We start from the raw sequence: 23,664 nt of genomic DNA on the forward strand, positions 1-23,664 counted from the left end.
CTTCACTTCTGCCTCACAAGGACTCTCTTATAATGCACGGTTCACTGCCACCTTCCATCCCATCTTTCTAAAAGCTGGTACTAAAAACTATCCACCATTTCTGCTTTTTTTCAGAAGCACAAAAACCAGCAAAAGGCTTGTATCAGAATTCTCTTCTTCCAACTTAAAAATATATTGGCACAAGCAGATACCAATTTATGAACAAAGTAATGGCATCCTTCTTGCACTGTTCTCAAAATTGGGTTGTATTTTTCCTTCATGACTCATTAATAAGAGATGCCAAATTTCTATTGGCTGGGATCTGATGATACAAACTCACAATCTACCAGTTAGGCTAGAACATCATCTTGGTGCTGTACAAACACATCAAAGCCAACCTCCTGCTTCACTGTCTTTACCAAAACACTTGCAAGGGAGTCAGGACTAGCACATCACTGAGAAAACCTCCACATTTGCTTCAGTGAGGCCAATGATGGACAGCAGTATGAAAACATGGGACTGTTCGATTCTTTTTTTCTTCCTTACATATTTAAACTTAAGAAAAAGCCCACTTACAATGCCTGGCTCCCAGCATAAAGAACAGAAAAACTGAAATCTCAACCACCTCAAATAGGAATTTCCCATAAAATAATACCCTTTTTCATCCACTCTTCCAAAAATGCATGAACATCAGGAATTCCAATTACCTCTGCAAGAGGTACAGGGGAGCAGCAGCTACCAAAACAATTTCAGAAGTGCCTAGAAATTGAGAGCTTGACTGTCACAACAACAGTTTTGGTAGTGGCGGGAGGGGATACACCGTGCACTCCCCAGCACAAAGTCCATTTCCCAAGGGAAGAGTCAGCTTCACCCTTGCTGTGGGACTTGTTATCTTTGAGTAATAACAAAGGGAGGCATGGCAGCAGGACCAATTGCTCAGATCATGTGGTGGGTTGACCCTGGCTGGATGCCAGGTACCCACCAGAGCCGTTCTATCACTCCCCCTCCTTCTCAGCTGGACAGGGGAGAAAAAATATAACAAAGAGCTTGTGGGTCGAGATAAGGACAAGAGAGATCACTCACCAATTGCCATCACGGGCAAAACAGACTCAGTTTGGGGAAAATTAACTCAATTTATTACCAATCAACCAGCGTAGGGTAATGAGAAATAAAACCAAATCTCAGAACACCTTCCCTCCACCCCTCCCTTCTTCCCGGGCACAACTTCACTCCTGGATTCTCTACCAACCCCCCCCCAGCGGCACAGGGGGACGAGGAATGGGGTTTACAGTCAGTTCATCACACGTTATTTCTGCCGCTTCATCCTCCTCAGGGGGAGGACTCATCACACTCTTCCCCTGCTCCAGTGTGGGGTCCCTCCCACGGGAGACAGTCCTCCACGAACTTCTCCAACGTGGGTCCTTCCCACGGGCTGCAGTTCTTCATGAACTGCTCCAGCATGGGTCCTTTCCATGGTGTGCAGTCCTTCAGGAGCACACTGCTCCAGCGTGGGTCCCCCACAGGGTCACAAGTCCTGCCAGAAAACCTGCTCCGTGGGCTCCTCTCTCCACAGATCCGCAGGTCCTGCCAGGAGCCTGCTCCAGCGCGGGGTTCCCACGGGGTCACAGCCTCCTTTGGAAACCCACCTGCTCTGGCGTGGGGTCCTCCCTGGGCTGCAGGTGGATATCTGCTCCACCGTGGACCTCCATGGACTGCAGGGGGACAGCCTGCCTCACCATGGTCTTCACCACGGGCTGCAGGGGAATCTCTGCTCCGGCGCCTGGAGCATCTCCTCCCCCTCCTTCTTCACTGACCTGGGTGTCTGCAGGGCTTTTTCTCTTACGTATTCTCACTCCTCTCTCCGGCTGCCATTTCTGTCTGTCCCAGCAACTTTTTTTTTCCTTCTTAAATATGTTATCACAGAGGCGTTACCATTATCGCTGATTGGCTCGGCCTTGGCCGGCGGCGGGTCCGTCTTAGAGCCGGCTGGTATTGGCTCTGTCGGACACAGGGGAAGCTTCCAGCAGCTTCGTACAGAAGCCACCCCTGTAACCCCCCCCTGCTACCAAAACCTTGCCACACAAAGCCAATACAGATGACAAAGTGTCCATTCAGAGACCCTAAGGGCTGACATCAAATGCCAAACATAGGCAGAAGGAATATGATCTGGGATCACTTCTGTATGGATTGATTAATTAAACTATTTCTTCTCCTCACTTCTTTATTAAAATGCAGTACTTGCAGGTTGTAACACCCAGTGAACCTGTTTTGCATAAGAAGCAGTACTAACCAAGGCAAATTAAATACCCCAAGGCCTCAACCATAGCTGGATGTCCTTGAAACATTCCAGAACAACTAACAACCAGCAGTAAGATACTGACTTAACATGTTTAAACATGCATTGCATTCTCTAGAAAGTAAATTTAATTGTAGATAGACTACTGGAATAGAACCATTTTTCCCCTAGTTCAGCCACTGATACAGTTTATGGCCCTAAGTAAGATGATTCCACTCTGTGCTGATTTCCTCAGCCTGTTGCCACCCATCTACTCAGAACGAAAGGTGACAAAGACAAGGGTGCAAAAGACATCCCTTGCGCCTTTGCAAAGGGTTTAGTACAATAAGGCTTTTGTACTGGCCAAAGCCTATATGTGATCATTACAAGATACTACACATAAACAATGTTATCTTTGGTTGCTTAATAGACCAATGACCTTTCCCATAGAAATGAAGGAGTCCATTTCCCCACACCACTTTTCTTCTGGAAATCTGCCTGAACAAAACTTGATTTGAAGAGCATTTTTGCAAGCTAACTACAAAGTAATCGAAACTTGGAAATACTTGTGTCGAACTCCCTTGGTACAGTGGGCAATCACCGTTTATCAACATTTTAGTCTCCTGCAAAATGTATTCTGAAGTCTGTTCTATGACTTAGCTTGAATACGGACTATGTTCAGCAAATTCCAAGTGCATTTTTTGTTCTCATTAGTCTATGATCCATGCCTCAGCAACTCCAAAAATGCAGTCATCACACTGACCTTCAAAGCATTCTTGAACAATGGATGTTGACAATTCAGAAGAATATTCCATCAAGCACAGTAAGCAATCGTACTCCCAAAGACAGAACCCAGCAACATTTTTTGTATCAAAGGAACTATCTCATCTAAAATGTGTGAATCATCATTTTAGTTCTCTTTTTAGACAAAATTTGAAGTATGAGTTGGAGCTCAAAGTTACAATTCCAGCTTCACATGGAATTTGGAAACATCACTGAAACCCCCAAGACAGCTGTTTTAAGCACATGGTAGGAGATCATTGAAAAGCACAAAGGCAGCATGGAGGAAAATGAGCAGAGACTATTTTTCTTTTCTATTTCCAACTCTTGCACTCACTAAAGCTTGAGATTTCAATGCAGCTTAAACAATTTAGGTATACTATTCTCATTGAACACCCAGTGGGAACAGAGCACTATCTCTCATTCTCTTCATGCATAGATGTCTCCAATACACATTTAATTTTGATCCACATAAGCAATTTATCACATATTAAATTATTATCTCTCACTAGAAGTCTGTTATTAGAAGATTAACAACTCAGTAACAGATGTTCACTATCTATATATAGCAGTCACTTTTTATTTCAAGTAACAATTATAAAAAGGACAGCTACTGTCATTATAAGCATTTCAGACTATAGAGGCTGCTCCTGACATTAAAAAATTAGTAAGTATTTAATGAAAGCTGTATTACATACTAAATCAATATACTTTACATACAGCATTCTGTGCTCAAAAACTAGGAGTATCATGACATTTCTCCCAAATATATTTAAAATATAATATGTAAAATACTATACATACACACTTAGCCTCTTCCTTCCAAACTTTGGAAATCATCCTGCCATAGAAGAGCTGGGACAGTGAACAGCATTAGAAATGGAAAAAATCATTGCACAGACATTCTGATTTTAAAGTAGTTTATCCCCCAAAAAAGAGGAATTAAGAGAATGGAGGCAGTAGACTGGGATAAGGAATATTGGGATTGTCTTCTCCATTCCAAAATCCAGTGCATTATATACAAAGTGTTCTTGCTAAAGTTTGCCACTGCGGTAGCCACACAGCTAAACAGCATTGGCTAGCACACGAATATAGCATACTAGGTCCAGAACTGTTACTGACAAAAAATGAGGTCTATTTCAGTTGGGCCTGAGCAACTCCTGCTATGTCCTATTCTAGGCAAGTGCAGAGTGAGCGAGGTTTTGGGAGGGAAGATTGCATAAGCCTTTGAATCATTTCAGTTTGACAGAAAAGTAGAAAACAGTCTCAAGCATAAAGAGGAAAAGAGGCTTGATAGGAGCATGGGATGCTTTTCAAAAATGAAGATTAAGATTTCATCTTTCTTTTTTCCAAATCTTTCCAATTTGGGGGTTCTCAATTTATGTAACTTCCAGTGTTTTTGATTTTCAGAGCCTGGGTACTCTGAAAAAATACTTTTAAAAACCCCCTTCAAACGAGACACCTCAAATTTATAGTACTTAAGCAGTCAGTGTTGACTTTGGTTTTCATTTGATAAGGGTTTTTCACCCAAAAAGAATCTGGACTAACTTCAGTGAACTATGAGATTCCTTTAACATACATGAACTCCAGGAAGAGGGTATCTTTCCTCACATTTCTGAAGCGTGTGAATCTGGTGCAGTAATAAGTTACATTAGTATCATCATCTGCACTAAACAAAATGTACTAAACATACCACACATTACAAGAAGTGATGGCACTGGATAAACTCACAGCACTTCGCAATGATCAACAATAAAAGTATTTTAAATAAATTTTGGAAGCATCAAAATATTGAAACTGGTATTGTCATGATATGACAATGTCTGCTATGAAACAACTCAATTCCAGCATCAAATCTGCCATCTGACAAAAGACACTGCACTGGCTTTAAATTACACAGCTAAGTATCTGTAACCAAGAATAGACACTATCTATCAGTTTTAGGCAACAGCTAAAAAAGATTTATCAACAGGGAGGTTTAGAAGACTTGCATTCAGTTTGCACAGAAGTATCTGGAAACTTTAATACCTATATTTGTCTCTTGGAAAGTCCTGTAAGTAGAGAAGGCAATGGAAGACTGTGCGTGGAGTCCATAGATATAATATACTATAAACAGCAGAGACAAAGAGCTACTCTAATGCCACAGATGCAGGAGTAGCACTAGCAACATCAAGCACTTGGGTCTCTTCCAAACAGATGGGGAACCACATATCATCAGCAATGAATGTATCACGGAAAATAACACACTTGCAGAAGTGCCTTCCATTGATGTTTAAACTCGGGGCGGGGCGGCGGAAAATGACACCCACTAAAACCTGAGGCAGGAAAAGATAGATATCTTGATATTAAGACATTCACAAGCCATCTTTGCAACACAGCCTTTTCTTAAAATTCATGTGCTTTTGTGAATGAGGGTCAGCATCCTCACACCTTGAGAGGCTTTTTGCTAAGCACAATAGAATTTTACATCACACTGTTGCCTCAGAGCATAAACATGCTGAGGAGAGTTTAGACCTCCCAAACTTCCACTTTAGTTCACTGGCAGCATTTCCAAATAATATTCAAGTTGCTCAGCAGAGCATTTTAAAATTAAATTAATGAGACTAGTGGATCTATTTTCAGGAGAGGAAGGTGCAGCAAATTAAGAGCAGCTCTTAATCAGTAGAGAGCTACCACAGCCTCTTTCATGAATAAGAATCTCGAGAAACCACATGCAGAGCCTGGCTTGAAATATATACCATGTATCTATGGTATATAGATACCACAGATATCTATGGCTTCAGCTTTATATGAACATAGTAATACAGAAGACAGTGCCATAAGGCTCATTTTAAGAAGGAAAAACTAATGACAAAAGTTTTTATGCAGACTAAACAAACTCAGCTGGAGAAAATGAGGCAGCTGTATTCCATGCCACCTCTTCAATCTTTAGCAAAGCTGACAGCAGGCTTTTGACTGTAACAGCTGCTATAGTTACATACTTAAGAAGCAAGGGGCCGGGGGGGGGGGGGGGGGAAGCCCTCACATCCTAAATCAGAAGCCTAATGCATAGGTAAAGCAATGATGAAGAAGGTATGTTTCTGATAGGTCAGATTCTCATCTGGCGGACTAGTTTAAATCCAGAACAACTGTTGAAGTCAGAGTTCATTTGAATTTAAAGTAGGTCAGAAAGTGGCTATAGGATCCCCTGTGAACAGCAGTACTACCATTTACATCTTATCACAAACATGATATCAACTGTTAACTTTGATTCTTCTGAGGAGTCCACAGAAAGCCTGAAATCACCTCCCAGGTACTTCAATAATAACCATCATCGACAGCTTCCTCTGAAATACCACTTTAATTTCTAGCCACCTGCCAGAAAAGATTTCTCATAGTTTACAATTGGAAAACTGAAAACCTAGAAATAAAACAAATAGTTTTATATGACTCAGAAAATCACTGCCCTAAAATAGACCATATGTGCCCACAATCTATCTATTTTTTACCCACTACCTCATACTGCCTCCTATAAAGAGTCCAGTGCCCAAGTGGGACCAGTCTTTAAGTCGGACAATCACACCTTTGTGTCATACAGCATGATCCAACATGATCAGTTTTGCCATGTCTACTCCCCATTATTCCCAAGTCATACCTTTAAAGTCTTTCAACTCCTGCAAAGGACATCTTGCTAACTTCATGAGGTGGTATGAGGAAAGTGTTTGCTGAATGAGAACTTGCACCAGAGCTCAAATGCTGTAGGGAACATTTCTGTCAGTCCACAGGGCATGGATAAAAGGCTTACAATAAGTATGTAGGTAGAAGCTTAGATACACTGGCTTTGTTTTAACTTCCAAACGTATAGATTTCTCCTTGTGCTCTGCTCTGCCAGCTGCTCAAGCCAGTAGGCTCTGTGCTAAAATTAGACCTGCAAGTTGCTAGACTTGTCAACAGCACATAACTCCCCAAAAGGGCAGGGAAATAAGGACATTAGGTTTTTTAGCACAAAATCCAAGGTACCAAGAACAAAATTAATCAAGGTAGCAGGGCCATAACAATAAGTAAAACTTTAAATTTGTGTTCATACTAGTGGTTGGAGTCTAGGTTATAAAAAAAAAAAAAAGAATTGGAAATGTTAATTTAGGAGTGTAAATGCAACCTAGTTTGCAGTACATGGATTCAATGAGAAGAGTTACACAGCAACTGTTAAAATAAATGCTTGTAGCCTGTTCAGGAAGCAGTACACTGAACAAGGGAGGGGAGAGGCATGCAGTTTGTCAAAAACAATATTTCCTGCTTCTGCACCACCACATGAAACCAAAACTAACTGAAATGATTACCAACAATGCTCCAACAGCCCCCACCAAAACACACAACAGTTTCTGTTCTTAACACACATGCATCCTTCTTCTACACTTCAACGTTTATTCACCGACTTCAACAAAAAATGGCAACTTCCACAATTAGCTGCTTCAGATATGACCCCAGACTGAGACTACCTTTGGCCAGTTTCCTACTCTCATTTTGCTCTTAGACCACCCGTTGCTAAAGCCAAATTATGCTTCTCTCATGACTACATCTGGCTGCTATTTACATCACCAGGGATCTGGAGTGGTAAACGTGCCATGTTTTAGTGGCCTGACTAGCAAAGAGTCTCACTGCAATGTCAGTACATGCTGCTGAGATCTCTCCTCATTATCAACTTTTGCTTCATGCTCTCAAGTGACAGCTATCAGGGAGTATCAGCTAAAAGGGAGGTTAGAGGGTTTTATTATTATCTATTCACGTATTGGAAGACACACGTTTGAATACACCTGACTATTCCCTCAGCTTTGCTCTTCTTCAGCCTAATTTTCTAGAAAAGTCATAGTCCTAGAAACATGATGAAATTACAACAATTTCACATTATGGACCCCTTTCAGAGCAGCACCCTATACAAAAGCCTACAGGCCATTCCTTCTCAAGAAAGCACAAAACCTCGCATTCCTATCAACAGCTTGTAAGCACTTCCAAGTCTTTTCATGGTCCACCTGACAGCAGCTGGAAGATGATCGCTGTTCTTAACAGCTTCTGGTGGTACACAGACTTACAGCCCCTTCAGAAGCCCAAAGCAGTCTATCTGCAACTCAATGCAGCATTTACCTAAGTTGTAAATACACACCAGGAAAACTACTTGCTACATAGCACACAGTTCTCCTGCCCAAAGAAAAGAAAGAAAAAAAAAACCAACCAAAAAACCCCACCAAACCAAAACAATCCACATTGAACAGCCTTGTATTTTATGCTTCATTGTCGTGCTGTGCAGCTGTGCAGCAACTGTCCACCTGCCCTTTGGTGTGAATTCAGCAACAATTTTCAGTAGCTGAAGCTCTCTTCCTGCCTTCCAGCCAAGAGGCAAAGCAGCATTAACTACAGGTTTTCAGACAATGAAGCCTGTAGCATTGGGTAAAGCAGAGACATTTACCTTAGCAGGACTCAATGCACATGGGGCAGCAATATCACAGTAGCAAAGTGACAAGAGAAAATGAAAGAGCTTAAAACAGTGGCAAATTCTGAATGGCAAATAAACTATAGCGTCCTGGTGATTCCTTTCAGCTGTTGTTACTACCTGGAATTTGATACTGTCCACAGTTATCTTACCATGAGTATTTCAGTACATGCATTTCATGAAACCTATCCATAAGCAGCCCCATGGAAAGAAGAGAGACTAGTATTTCCTCAGCAAAAACTCTGGAGATTGATATTTCATCCTGCCCACTCCTCACTGCCAGGATCTGTGATCCCCTGCATGATACAGAACACATTTCTGTGATCCCCAAAGGCATCTTCTGCTTCACAATAACATCTCTCACTTAGTAGTGTCTCCTCCAGTCTAGAGCTTTGATACAGGCAATATAGATGCTACCTCAAAACGTAAGTAAGATGGCAGATAATGCATCAAAAAGAAAAACAAAAAAGGAATGTCTACCAACCTGAAAGCAGTGATACCAAAATGACTCCTGTGATGACAGACTTGAGGAAAATGACTCAGCCATAAGCAATGTCCCTGGGAATGTGGACAGTACGGACCAAAGATCTGAGAATCTCAGCTCCTACCTGGTATCTTAATCCAAAGGCAGCCACCTCCCCTAAAATTTCCATGTTTTTTCATTTAGCAAAGTCACAGTTCAATCAGCAATGCCAAAATGATATCCTGACTCTCTGATAGAATGGTCACAACCTCGTGCACCCCTGCACTGAGGGCAGGAAAGATCCACATTTACAGACTTGGTGTAGTCAAGTCTGATGCCTGAGGAAATGGCAGCAAGACTTCTGTGCTGGGGTAAAACACAGCAGTGTAAAGTCAACATGGGGTAAGCAGGAATCCCTATTTAGGGTTATACAAAGGAAAGAATTTAAGAAAACTGATTAGATTAGACTGTACTGGACTTCTCTGGCAGTCCCTCATCTTCTACACACACATCTATTCTTGCATTTCATAGCTTTTAAAAATACAAGTAAAAAACTGAAATCAGTCTTTTACATGCAAATGTGTTTGTTGGGGAGAGACTTGATTCCAGCAGCGATGTGGCTTTTCCAGTTTCTGTAACTTTTATACTCGAAACAAACTAGAATTCCAGATGCTCTCACTTTTCCTTGCTTTAAATAGTTCTGAGTGAAAATGTTAATGTTATTAATTTTAAACACAGAAATCCAAGGCCTGAGTCTTCTGTCACTTGCACTAATTTGTTTCCATTGGTTCTTCTCAGTTTCTGTCAGCCTAAAATACAAAGGAGGAGGGAGCAGCCTGTTTGACAACAGCACGTAAGATTAGTTTTTGTCAGGTTTCTTCTGTTCTTTTTGATGAATTAAATAGCAGACTAAATTGGTGCACATCCACTCATTTCCAGAGAGCTCTCCTGATGCACAGCAACTATTGGCCCTGCCTGCATCTCTTCCCACAACTCTAAGAAATTCTTCTTTCTTTGTGGATATGTATTTGAGAAATGAAAAAGTGCAACTCAAACACTGATTTAAGACATTACATTTTGATTTCTCCAGTTTTCTTATGGAATAAGATTTGGAAATCTGTACTAGAAATTATTTCTTCTCAAGATCAATCCAGACAGGCTGCTTTTCATAAGCTACTCACCTAGATAGCCTGCAGCACCTTTTTATAACCATGCTCTAACCCACATGTCAGCCCCAGAGTCCCAGGACACATTTTGCCTGGAAAACCACACACTACTGTTACAGCTATAGCCTTGTTTCAGTATCACTGTGGCGAGAATCCTTCTCTCGTTATTGGTCAGAAAAATAAAACACATTTCTCGAAGGCTGTAGAACTTACCCTTCCCAAATAGCACTACACTCTATCATACTTCAAGGGTCAAATATTCAACAACAGTTCTCAGACAAGCTGCGGTAGCCAACCCACAATCAGGCCAAGTTAGCTGAAGTTTCACAAGTGAGAATACAATGATTGTAACTTCTAAAGTTATGGTCATAAGCAATCACTGAAAGTGATTACTTACTGACTGTGACTATGAAGTGAAACTCTCCAAATGAGGCTTAGAGTAGTTGTACATGTAAATGCTTTCAAATTTGGCCCTAGCCTGTAAAGAAACAATATTCAACCCCAAACCCCTACTGCTATAGTCAGTCCTGTGGACTAGGCACTAGGAGAGATGCAGCAAGTCAAACTTAAGCACTGTGGTCATCATCTTATTTAACATTGTGCTTTCTCCCTACAGTGACAGCTTTTCACAGTGCCAGACTCACTTCACTTTGAGTAAGCACAATGCAGAACAGCATCTTCAACACTGATTTTTCATGTGTGTCACAGAGCATTGCTTCTATCACATTACACTTCAGCTACTTAGCAGAAGCACACAATTCTGCCGTAGCTAAAGCCCCTTCCCAAAAGAGCAAGATTCCTCCCAACCGGCAAAACCAAACCAAGCTTGGAGACCTGATCAACAACAATGTAGAAAGCTTTTCTGTACTGGTGAATTTATTTATTGTTTACTAGTTCTCTCAGTCCAAGGAGACTTCCATAGACTGAGATGGATTTCAAGGGCATGGATTTTTCATGAGACATGACACAAATACCTTGAGATTTTGGTTTTGCCTCCAAAACACAAGATGACTAGCTGCTATTCTTATAGTTAAAAAAGCAAATAAAATATGTATCTACACACATATGTCACACACAACCTCTCCCCCAAAATCTCTGTTACACATCCACATCAGCTTTGTACCTATGACCATTTACAGCACTCAATGTGACGTTAAATTCCTGTAATAATGAAGCATCCATCCTGGGGAGTGGTGGAATCTAGGTGCAAGGATCATCTGAGTACCAGCTGCAGTGTCTGCATGCCTACCCACTGACAAGATAAAGATTACAAGGGACAAATCAGCTTCTAACATCTCTATTTCTTTCCTCTCTGTGCAGACAGCTGGAACATCCCTGTGCTAAAAGTCGCTTTCAGATAAGATAGCTGTTTGGTTCAGAACAAGGAGAAAATAATCAGTGTTCAGCAATGTATTTTCTGAAACATGCACTCCTGTGCATGCACACACACAGAGCTCAGAGCTGTTCGCTCAAAGCTCTCAAATCCCTCTTCAAATAGAAATGGGTTGCTAAATCCCAGCTCAGAAATACAGATCTGAGCTGACTTCAGGCTAGGCACGAGCTGGCACTGTGACATCAGACAACATATAGTCAGGCTTTGTGCCTCAGCCTACGTATAAATTTTTGAAAAACCCCTCATTTATTTACCTTTCTGGGTCACTTATTTCTTTACTCTTCTGTGTATTGCTTCTTGATTCTCAGATGTAGAACTCTCTATACCAGCCAAGTAGTTATTACTGTAAGCCTAGCTGTACAGGCACAGGGAAGAAAACTGCTATTAGATGCATATCTCATGTCTCAGACTTCGAAAAGGCTCTGACCTGAATATACACCTTATTAATAAAGGCAACAAATGAGGGAATTTTGTTTCCTGGAATGTACTTAAGAGTGGGGTTTTTTTCTTTAAAAAACAAACCAAAAAAAACCCCCAAACCCACAAAACCACCAAAACCAAAAAAGCAAGCAAGAAAAAAAAAAAAAAAACAAAAAACCAAAAAAAACCCCCAAACCCACAAAACCACCAAAACCAAAAAAGCAAGCAAGAAAAAAAAAAAAAAAAAACAAAACCAAAAAAAACCCCACCAACCAACCAAACCTACTGTAGGACATCCTTTCAAATTAAGTCAGAAAGAACATCTGCATCTCTTTCTGCACAGTGGCTGTAGCATACTTGTACAGCTAGGGACTCATTTCTAACTATGGTAAATCAAGAGGATGCAAGCATATTTCTGAAAGAACATGAAGTCCACAGTCAATTTCACATATTCTAGAGATAGCAAAATCCATTAAATCATTTCACCAGACTTCCTGAATACACTACATCAAATAGTTTCATTCTGCTCTACCTGATCAACCAAACACAAATCATTTGACTTTCACAAAAACATTATTCCAATATCCATCTCCATTTAGAACTGCCTGATGTCAACGGTCAGTTGTAGTGTTCTAAGTGAGGCTGGAATTTTGTGCAAGTTTTCAAATTCCATTTTATTTTGAAAACTTTGCTTCCCCTGTTTGACTGAGGCTGTGTCCTATGGAGGCGGGGCGGGGAGGAGGACAATAAAACAAATAAATCTAACTCATGTAAGCAGCTTGTCTTTCAAGTTTAAAGTTGTCAAAAATTTTACAGTTACAGTAGGCAATTTACAGAAAGGAAAATAAGTGGTTCACCATCAGATAAAGTCACTATCATTGTCACAAAAACCAGCAGATAAACTGAACTCGAGGCATCCTGGATCCAAACCTGTACTTTGAATAATACACAGCAATAATCTGATTAATTATGCCTCTGCAAAAGCAGCTTGTTTAGGAAAATAATATTGCAAATTCAGCCTCACAGAAATAAATCAGTGAGTTATCGGTGAAGTTGCCTCAGAGCTTCCAAACCATTCAGAGCACAGAGCTGATCCCCCCACAAAAGCTGTTTCATTTTCACTGCCTGCCTCCTGCCCTCTGCATTTTTAAAGCAACTAAAAAGCTACTGACGTAACAACTCCTTCATGCTGAATTTCAACTCAAGCTTATACCAGCATGAAAACACAAGAGTCAGTCGCCAACCATTCCTGCAACAATTCCACCCACAAAGAAAATTAAAACATGCTGAAATATGAAGTTCACTGCAAGACAGCAGACATTTAATTCCAAATACTGCCTTAAAAATACCAACTGCCATTTGCAATACCACCATGCATCTCCAGACATCAAATCGGCACAAAGCAATGAGACTAAAGCCAATGCAGTCCTATAAAAGAAAATTAATTTGCTGTATCATAAATATCAACAGAGGGAAAAACTGAGTGACAATCTTAGCCGTGCAAATGTTTTTGTACTTAGACATCAGCCGAATGTCTGCTGACTGTGCTGTTAAAGAAGCAACCAAACTAAAAATAAAAAGCACATCCAAACCCAAGCCAAGTTTCCCATGAGACAGCTGAGTTTTCCACTTTGGATTAGGTTTACTTTAAACTAGAAAAGAAGTCTCAACAAATATTTGGGGGGAGGGGAATCCCTCTCCTTTTCATAGAATCATAGAACTGTTTGGGTTGTAAGAGACCTTTAAAGATAATCTAGTTCAACCCCTCTTGCCACGGGCAGGGACATCTTTCACTAATTCAGGGTGCTCAAAGCCATTGGGATCGCTCTGTACTAAATGAATCTAGATTGCTACAAAAGCCAAGGTACATTCAACAAGTTTATTCCATCACCCTGCACTCCTGACTTCCAGGTAACATGAGGACATAGGGGCAGCTCAGTCTGACCTCAATGGCCTATGCTATGAAAGATCCTACAGTTGGATTTCACAGTAATAGCAGAATTAATCCTCCCTTGCTCGTTATTCTCTTCAGAAAAGCAACAAAACATGTCAGAAAAGCATTAGGTTTGGATCCTGCCAACAAAAGCAAAAACAGAGCCCCTGTCTCCCACTGTAGGTGGGAGGTTGTGTGTGCACAGAACCTACAAACTTTACTCCCACTTCAGAACAAAACTTGGCATGTTAAAGAGCATCCCAAGATTCAGGGTCTCATCAGATGTTGTAGGGAGTGTTGCATTTTGGATTCACCCAATTAAACCCACAAGCATTCAGATATTGCTGCTTCTTGAACAAGCAGAGGTCCCAGTCACTTCAGTGAAAGTTTTGCCAGAGTGGAAAACCTAGGCCATTCGTTTTAAAAGTTGGTCATTAGTAACACACACACTCACGGCCTTCATCAGGAACTGTAAACAAGAGCACTCCAACTGTAACATCATATAGTACCTGACCTGTAAACAAGCTGAGCCCATGAATCATCACATCATAGAATGGTTTGGATTGGAAGGGACCTTAAAGATCATCTAGTTCCAACCCCCTGCCATGGGCAGGGACACCTTCCACTAGACCAGGTTGCTCTATACTGTTGTAGTCATGCTGCTTCTGATGCCAGATCCAGTTCATGGCAGCTCTCTCATCCACCCCAGCACTTCACCCATCTCCCATAAATCTAGGCCCATTCACAAATCCTTCAGAGAAGATCTGATGGGTTTTCTTCAGATCTCAGTCTGATCAGGACAATGTTTTCAGTTCACTGCCAAAGGAGCTTAGTTACTTGCTACGAAACTGGGGAAAGAATGGGGAGGGGAGGACAAAACCACATACTGACCTCGCGCATCAAAGAATTCATCATCGGAGCTCTCCACAGAGTCTTTGAGGACGTTCTGCATGGGCCACTGAGCACCACTGAATCGGCACGGGCCAGCTGGAAATACAGAGAGACTCACATTAATGCAATGGCATGCTCACCTCTGCTCCAGGCTTAAAGAAAAAAAATACATTAATAAACAGTTCGTGTAGATGGCTCAGGTGTATCATTTTGGTCAGTGCACGTACTTTAATCTCAACAGTCAGCCAGAGTTCTCAGGATGACACAAAAATTAGACTTCTTGCTTCCACCTAACAAAAGTGACTAAACCAAGAACTTGTTAAAGATAAGCCTGCATCACTTTTCAGCTAATGCAGTGACTTGAAAAGATAAATCCTTCCCTGTTGAATTCACCAGGCTGTTCAATTCCAACACTCAAACTGTACGTTGTTTCTAAGACGAGAAGCGTTTCCCCAGGACATAGCAGTAGCTCCCATTTAAATTCAATTTCACTTCTAAGAGAAGTGCCATCCTATTTGGCTCACAGATTTACAGACAAACTACTGAATTCTCACTCACTGAGCTGTTTTCATGAGACAGCTTTGGTTTGCTGGAGCCCGGGGCTTTCATTTGAAGCTTGCCATTTGAAGACAGGAAGGCAAAACCACATTAGAATACATATAGCAACAGATACAGTCATGACAACTTAGATGGTCCCAATGGGTTATCATACTCAAACTAATTTGTAATTAGTAAACCAGAGCTGCCTAACTATATCAGTTCTCCTTACATCTACAGCAACCCAACACTAGAAAGTAGTAGTGAAATATATTAACAATAAAGTCTCCCCCAAATCAGTGGGAACCAGGGATCAAATCCACCGTATCTATAACACTACAGCTATTACTAACCAGAACAGTGTCGTTGGTTTTATTAATTTCTCCAAATGATGACATCAGACCTGAAATCTAATATCCTGAGGCCCTCCCTGTCCACAAAAGCATTCTCCTTCTCCCAGTAGTAAAAAAGTAACTCAAGCAGGGGAGCCATCCTTCTACATTGTTCTTGGGGAAACATGCCACTAGGTCACAGCCTTTTGTTCTACTTTTACTCCATCTACAGCTGATCTAATCAGAAATATAAATGAAAGGTGGTAGGAGGAAGCAGATTTTAGCTGGCCGAGAGTAAAAATACTAATCAGTTAATAGCATTTTAATAGCTTAAAAAAAGCACAAACAAAAACATTCAAAATAATTGGTTATTAAGGAGTCAGTGTTCATTACAAGAGTACAGTGTGTATTGGGAATGTGTCCAGTGATATTTGGCAGCTACCAGAGAATGCATACAGATCATTACATTTACTGTTACAGATTTCTGGAACCTTTTACTAACAATAGGGAACGGCAAGCTGAATTATTCCTTACCAAACAACACCTTGCTGTCCCTCCCTTCAAATATATGTATTTTAAAACTTATCGCTATAGTCATCAAAATAGAGGTAGAAAGAACACTATTCTGAACTTCTAATGAAGAAAAGTCTGCATTTGGTCAATGCTTGGAAGAGCAGGAATTCCAAAATTTCAAAGAACGAGAATGGGAAGCACCACAACAAAGCCAGAGTGACAGATGGGAAAGGGAGAATTTGCAAAATTCAGCCTTTGGAGAAGAGCCCATATGCTACAAAAGAGCCTAAGGAGGGAATAATCTGCCTCACCTTTTGAGATGCTACATCTGAAAAACAAAATATAATACTATTACTCTTAGTAGAAAAATTCTTGAGTAAACTACTCTTTTTCAGCCTTATGTAGAATATTAGATTTCCTGATCACAGGCCTTAAAAATCTATGAGCAGCCAGAAGGAAGGCAGTAAACTAGGAAATTTATGAAGAACCTGTAAATGAGAGGCAAGTCCACAGAACATGAGAACAACAGTGAGACAGAGAGAATGACGAGAAGGCAAAGGACTGCCTCGAACGTCTCAAGAGTGTTCAGAATTTTCCTCTGCAAGAAAACAGCTCCTCGCTCAGCTACCCTGGTCAATCAAATAACTGTAATTGAAGCTGAATTTCTGTGCTATGGACGTTTATTAAACCACGGGAATATCCAAACTAAGACAGATAGACTTCATCAGTAACACACAGTTAATGCCTTTTGGGGTCCTGTAGATACAGACACTCCCATACTGAACATAAATTTCACACTGAGAAAATTCTGCTCAGATTTTCCAGACCAGATGTCTGTAATGATGATAGCTCTTCCAAGGCTAAAAACTAAGGAGTCTGATTTTCATATATTTTGAGCTTTCAGTGACTCCACAAGAAGCCAGAGGGCTACATTTGCAGAAACAAACAAAAATGCCGCAACAAAAAAATACCCTCTTATGGCAGCAGATCATTTGTTTTGAAGAGACATTTAGGGCCCTGACTTTTTAAAGCCGTATAACTGTATGCCTCTAGTCAGGCACTACAAATGCTTTGTATCCAAAGCCAGCAAACAGTGGGAAAAAGAACGAGCGAACAAAAATAAACCAGAAGAAACAAGTACTTGCCATTTTGGATAATTATTTTCAGGATTTGTCTTATCATGATTTTAAAGCTTCTCCAATTTTTGTTATGTTAGTCAGCTACATTTCCCATGGATTGGTGAAGTCCCATTCAATGTGGTCTTGGGCTTCTATAATTCTCCAGGTAAAGCTTAAGATTTAAGACCAGAAGGACCCACTCATTCTTCCTTACTTCTCTTATTTGCCTTTCCTGATATCTAGTCCCCTTGCAAAATCCACCTTCAAAGAACGAATACTAAAAGTTACAGGATTAATCCAACACCTGCAATACGTGGGCCAGTTCCTTCCATTTCATGGTATGTGCCTTCTCACCTCAGTTTTGATTTGGTTCCTCTGCTGAAGACAGCCAGTTCTTCTGGGAAGAAACTGCCTGCTACTGTTTGTTTTTACCTAACAGATTTTGAGAGATTACTATAACAAAGACAGTAAATAACGTCAAAACCACTACAGAAATCACTGAACAGTAAGGTAGTTTAAGCATCTGGATGATTCACTCATTTGTATCCAATAATAACAAAGGCATTTTCAGCATGGTTTTCATAATCAAATAAAAATTCATTCAGATCAAGACATATATGACTACGCTCCACTTCTGCACACCAGAACTGAACTAGAATTTAGAATTAAAGGATTCAGAATGCAAGCTATTTATCAAGGAAGTCTCCTGGCACACAGAAAATTTTAAAAGAAAAAAAAAGAAAAAAAAAAACAAATCAATGTTTCATTCCAGAAATTTTCAACTGGATTGTGAAAATAATCTGATCTGCATTTGACTGGAGGCAACAAAGCACTGTTACCAAAAAAAAAAAAAAAAAAAAAAAAAAAAAAAAATCTATCTCTCTATCTCTATCTCTATATCTATATAAAAAGAGAACACCAAAAGAAATCCAAATAAACTCAGTCTTGGTACAAAACTTCTTTTCTCAAGGACTGTATTCATTACTTGACATTTTGGCTGTCAAACACAGATTAATTTGGAGCACAAAAAACCCAAGAATATAGACCTCAGTCCTTCAAAAAACCAAGTATCATCAGCTCTTGTGTAACAGGACCCACAGTCTTCACATATCAGTGGAAAGGCTAGAGCCAAGCCCCATGGACTGCCGATCTCATCCCCTCTCTGCCAGGTTACAGGAAAAGCAATACAACACATTTCCGTGGGTGCTTGCTGATCTTTAACAGTTCTCTAAAGCAATGAGTTTTTCAGTTGTCAGTTAGCAAGTCATTACTGCTTTTACCATGGACATTTTTTTCCACAATACGCTCACGAACACAAACATTTCCTTCCCGTTATATTAGAAATGACAGCCGCCTTGGTAGTTTCAACATTTAAAATGCCTACAATTATATGTTACACATAATTATCAACCACAGTAACTTGTTTCCAGCTAAATCTTTCTCGTTCAGACTTCCATATTGTCACCACGGCTCCCAAATATTACAGCATGTTAATTTATGGTGTCTCCACTGGAATTTCAAGGTCTAATTTGCATGTTGAGGTAGTAATTTCCTAGGGAGCAAAAAAACCCAAGAACCAGTTCTTTAGATACATTGTTTTACAACAGATGCTATTCGCAAATTTAACTTTCAGTTCACCTTTACAAAGTTCCCATTTACCCTCGAGATAAAAGTAGACTTTGGACATTTTCATTAAAAACCTGCTTGAATCTCTTGACAGAATGTAGAATAGCAATCCTGACAATGTGGGTAATGGAAGAAGGCAGGATTTTTGGTAGCTGTACTTGAATTCCACATACTCTTTAAAAAAAAAAAAAAAAAAAAAATTCAATTTTCACTTTTAATCCATTTTTTTCTACTGAAGGAAATGAAATCCAAGAAATAAGTCAGTCCAGAAAGCACATCTATTACTTGTACAACCTCCAATGTCATAGCTTCTGAACACCTCATGAGCACAAACGCACTTCCCCTTACAGCACTCCTATCAAGTAGGGAACTGGTTTCCCTCCCATTCATCATGTAGGGAAAAAGATACATTCCTGAACTTACAGTAGTTAAATTAGTACAGTCTTTCATGTAGACAAGACCTCAGGATCCCCACAGACACCTTGGAATTATTTCATTTGGGCCCCAATTTTTAAGCACATGAACTTTCATGCAAGGACCTAATCTTGAACTTGCATTTAACTTCAGTTTCAAGTCCAAATACTCTTTTGGGTTGATAATGTCAGCATGCAAAAGCTGCATAGGCTTAATAAGAACAAAATAATCACTCACATGCTTCTGAACCTGTTGTAATCAGTATGTCTAAATGCCTTTGAGATACCACCTGAATTGTTTTTTAGCAAAAGAAGGTAAAACTGTAACAAGTAGGTTTACAGAATCACAGAATGGTTGAGGTAGGAAGGAACTCGTGGACTTCATCTGGTCCAATCCCCCAGCTCAAGCAGGTCACCTAGAGCAGGTTACCCAGGACCATGTGCAGACAGCTTCTGAATATCTCCAAGGAGGGAGACTCCACAGCCTCTCTGGGAAACCTGTGCCAGTGCTCGGTCACCCTCACAGTAAAAAAAAAAAAAAAAAAAGGTGTTTCCTGATGTTCAGGGTGAACCTCCTGTGTTTCAGTTTGTGCCCACTGCTTCTTGTCCTGTTACTGGGCACCACTGAAAAGAAGCTGGCTCCATCTTCTTTACACTCTCCCTTCAGATATTTGTTTAGCTGATGAGAGCAATACAAGACCACTGACCAAACACCTCAAAACAGAAGAAACATCAATGAGTACTGCTGTCACCTCACCTCTCCGTTTCCAAGACTATCTTCCCAGTCCACTACACTCAAGACGAATACACTTCCAACTTCTACAGACTACCATTAAGTAAAGGTATCATGGCTGATACCTATTACTACATTTCCTAACTGCTGCAACACATATTCATCCCAACAAAGCAGAAAACATTCTTCCTCCTCAATGATGCAGAATTTCCCAAGGCCAGCCCACTAACAGTAATTACAGAATACAGTTGATTGCATTTAAATCTCCACAGGGTACAGAAAACTGTTTGCTACTGAAGCCATGTTTGACAGTCTCATTAGAGAGAGAATGCTAAACAAAAGCTTAAAAAGTATGTTTCTTCTAACTGAAGCAGTGGTACTAATGAGTGCTCATTTCACATTTTCACCTTTTTTTTTACCTCTCTTTTTATTTCTGTTTAAGAAAACCTCTGTAACAATATACAATGTTTTTAAAGGCTGCAATTTTTTAAACCATCACACTGATACGGAAGAGTTATTTCAAGCTTGTACTTAACACCATAATGTGCGTATTTAAATTGTTTATTAAAAATACCACTGCAACAGCATGGTTTGCAAGTTATCAGACTGATACACAGAAGATGAGTTACTGTTGAAAGGCATTTAACAACAATTTGCACAAGACGCTCCAAGTCACGTTCACAGGAATACACCTTCTCCACTGCAATTACAAGAAACTGTCCCATCGGTAAAGTCAACTTAAGACCTCAGATTCATTTGTCTCAGCCTTAGGCATGTAACTGAGGCGCACAAGCCAGGATTTCAGTGTTCTTTGACAGTAGAGACAGCAGGGGAAAGTTATCACACTTCAGGAAAGTACCTCTTTCTTGACATCTAGCCTCCTAAATTAGGTTGCAGATATCCAGGCTTGGATCGGATTGACTGTATATGATCATCACTCAGAAGATAAACAATCACAATATTCTTATCTTGCAGCATGTACAGCAACACACGGCACCTCCTCCAAAGCAGAGACTGTTTTATGCATGCTGTGTTTCCCACCACTTCATATAATGTGATCTCCATGTGGGATTGAAGTCCATGGTTACTATAACAAATCAAAGAACAGAAATCCCACAGACTAGGAACAATGCACAGGGAAGAATAAGAAAAGAAAAAGGCAATTCTACTTTTATTACTTGTGATTATGTTTAAAGCCATGCTGGTTGACTAGGCTTAGAAAAAAAGAAAACAAAAACCACACACAATACACCATCAGGCACTAGGATCACACTTGGTACTGTTGTTTTTTTTCTGTCAAGCATCCACCTGAAAAACTCTGCAATTACACATTCACCCAATACAGTAAGTATGATTCATTGAAGACTCATTCCTCATTACAATTATCATTCGCTATGATTCATTGATACAGTAGAGCAACTGTTTAAAGACTTCATAACAGCCACTACTTTTCCTCAAATCCCAGTTCCCTTAAAAATAGATAAATTTGTACTCATCTTAAGAAAAAAAGAAGATTCTCACCCTGAGCTGTTTCCAGACCAAAATAAGGAACAATAAAGACAAGCTACACAATTGTGTCCACACAGGTGCTTGCAAGTGTGCAGATAAGAAGCCCTGTGACATGAAGGAAGTGTCCTAGAGGTACAGTTCTTAACTGTGCCTCAAGCTCACACTGCTTAATTGCATAAATGCCACAAAAGGGCATGGAACTTTACTGGAAACGGAGCAATCTACAAGCTCGGTAATGGCAATGGAGGTGGAGGAAGCATAAGCACCAGAAGATAGGCTGGTGGGGAAAAAAGGACAAGACCTGTGTATGAAAAGCTCTGCATGCTTTGGCTAGGTCAGGCAATGTAACCCAGTAGCAAGTTGGTGGGCAGATCTCAGATTTACAATGCAGGAGTCTACCCAAGCAAGCAGACAGTACTCCTCAAGCACCCTTCATTTAAGAACCTCCCAGTTAAATCTTTCCTCATCACCTTGGTGTCCAGTGAGTCAGATCTTTAGCTCAAGTGCTAGCAACCCCAAGAAATCAACATGTCTATGTTAATTTGTCCATTTGAATAAGGAAAAGTTGTCGCACAAAGTTTAAAACCCTCTTCATTCTAGGAAAACCATATACCTGCATGTGACAGAAAAAGTTTTGAATATAATTATAAAAAATAGTCTCCTATTGCAGTGGCCCCTGCAGATTTTCACACTGCATTTTACTTTGGCCTTTAGTGTTTACTATCAACAAAGAGAACTGTAGGAGTTCTGAGACAGATTAGGTGATTCTAAAACTCTAACAAGTTTTGTAGAATTTTTATCTTTTTCAAACCAAAATGTTAAAATAGGACACAACTGCTTTGAGTTGAGAGGACTTTGATTTGAAAAGATTGAAAAGTTGACCCTCCTATCTAAGATTCTAATTGAATCTTACCAGTTAATAGGAGTTTTACACCCTTAAAAGAAAAGGAAGTATTAGCAGGTTTATTTTAAGGACAGGCACTCCCAGACACAAACAAATGAAGCGGATGGATCCAAGTCTCATTGTTGTCACTGAACTTCCTTCCTATACAGTTGCCTGATGATGAAAGGCTAAGGGAACAGGGCTTGTTCAACCTGTAAATGAGAAGGCTTCTGGGGGAGCAGATAGCAGCCTGCCAGTGCCTGTGAAGAAAGTGTCAAGGAGGCAGAGCAAGACTCTTCACAGTGGTGCAGGATGGGAGGAGACGCTGGCTCTAAGTAGAAATGAGTTTCATATTGGGTTTTTCCTTAAACATTTTCCCCAGAAGAAAAGTAATTCTTTGGAAGCAGCTGCCCAGAGTTGGGCAATCTTCATCCTTTGAAATTTTCAAGGCCCAGCTGGATAGAGCCCTGAACAACCAGATGCGCTTCCACAGTTGACCCTGCTTTGAGCAGGAGGTTGGACTAGAAACCCCTTCAGGTCCCTTCCAATCTGAATTGTCCTATAATCCTAAATCAGAAGGAAAAAATTGTGACCTGCTGGCATAACAGGAAGCAATGGAAACATCTGTGGATGCACTGAAGAAAAATTTATGGCAAAGACCACATTCATTCACAGAGTACTGGCATGAGATGTTTCTGCCCTAAGAGTAAACAGGAGGTAGTATGAGAAATCGGCATTGGCTAAACTACTGGTATAATAGGGCAAGCTCCAAGGTGAGATACACAGATCTTAAGACTATGGAGTAGACTTAGAAGCAGTCTGGCTCTATTATTTCAGTAAGTTCACAGCAACCACCCAAGACTGTGCCAGGCCCTGCAAAAACACAAAGCAGCAGACATCCTGTTACCCTGCAGAACACACAATTTAAACACTTCATTTGGAAGAGAAGCAAATTTCCCCAGCATTCAGAATTGAGTAGGGAAGGTCTGATGGTTTGGTTCAGGCCTATTCTTTCAAATGTATTTATTTACGTATTTTTAAACACAGTTGTCTATTATGAACATATGATTAATTTTGAAAACAATCAGGCATGATTCTAGGAAACAGAAGAGCTGTATTCCATTCTCACCCCACTCCAGACTCCTTCCTCATTGCATGCGAAACCAAGGCTCCTATTTCCAGAAGAAGCACTAATACCTATACAATAGAAGCATAATGGAAAAGTGCAATTGT

The 23,664-nt window shown here is 40.3% G+C and overlaps 1 protein-coding gene across 3 annotated transcripts in view; it reads right to left on the minus strand.

Moving 5' to 3' along the window:
* The window catches only part of PITPNM3 (PITPNM family member 3), a 140,560-nt gene that overhangs the window by 95,784 nt on the left and 21,112 nt on the right, over positions 1-23,664 (minus strand). For all 3 annotated transcript variants that reach the window (XM_052803869.1, XM_052803868.1, XM_052803867.1), the window contains exon 2: positions 14,768-14,863. In XM_052803869.1, the coding sequence (XP_052659829.1) occupies positions 14,768-14,863 (96 nt within the window). The remainder of the gene's footprint in view (positions 1-14,767; positions 14,864-23,664) is intronic.

This window comes from Harpia harpyja, chromosome 12 (assembly GCF_026419915.1).
Source record: "Harpia harpyja isolate bHarHar1 chromosome 12, bHarHar1 primary haplotype, whole genome shotgun sequence".
Taxonomy (NCBI): Eukaryota; Metazoa; Chordata; class Aves; order Accipitriformes; family Accipitridae; genus Harpia; species Harpia harpyja.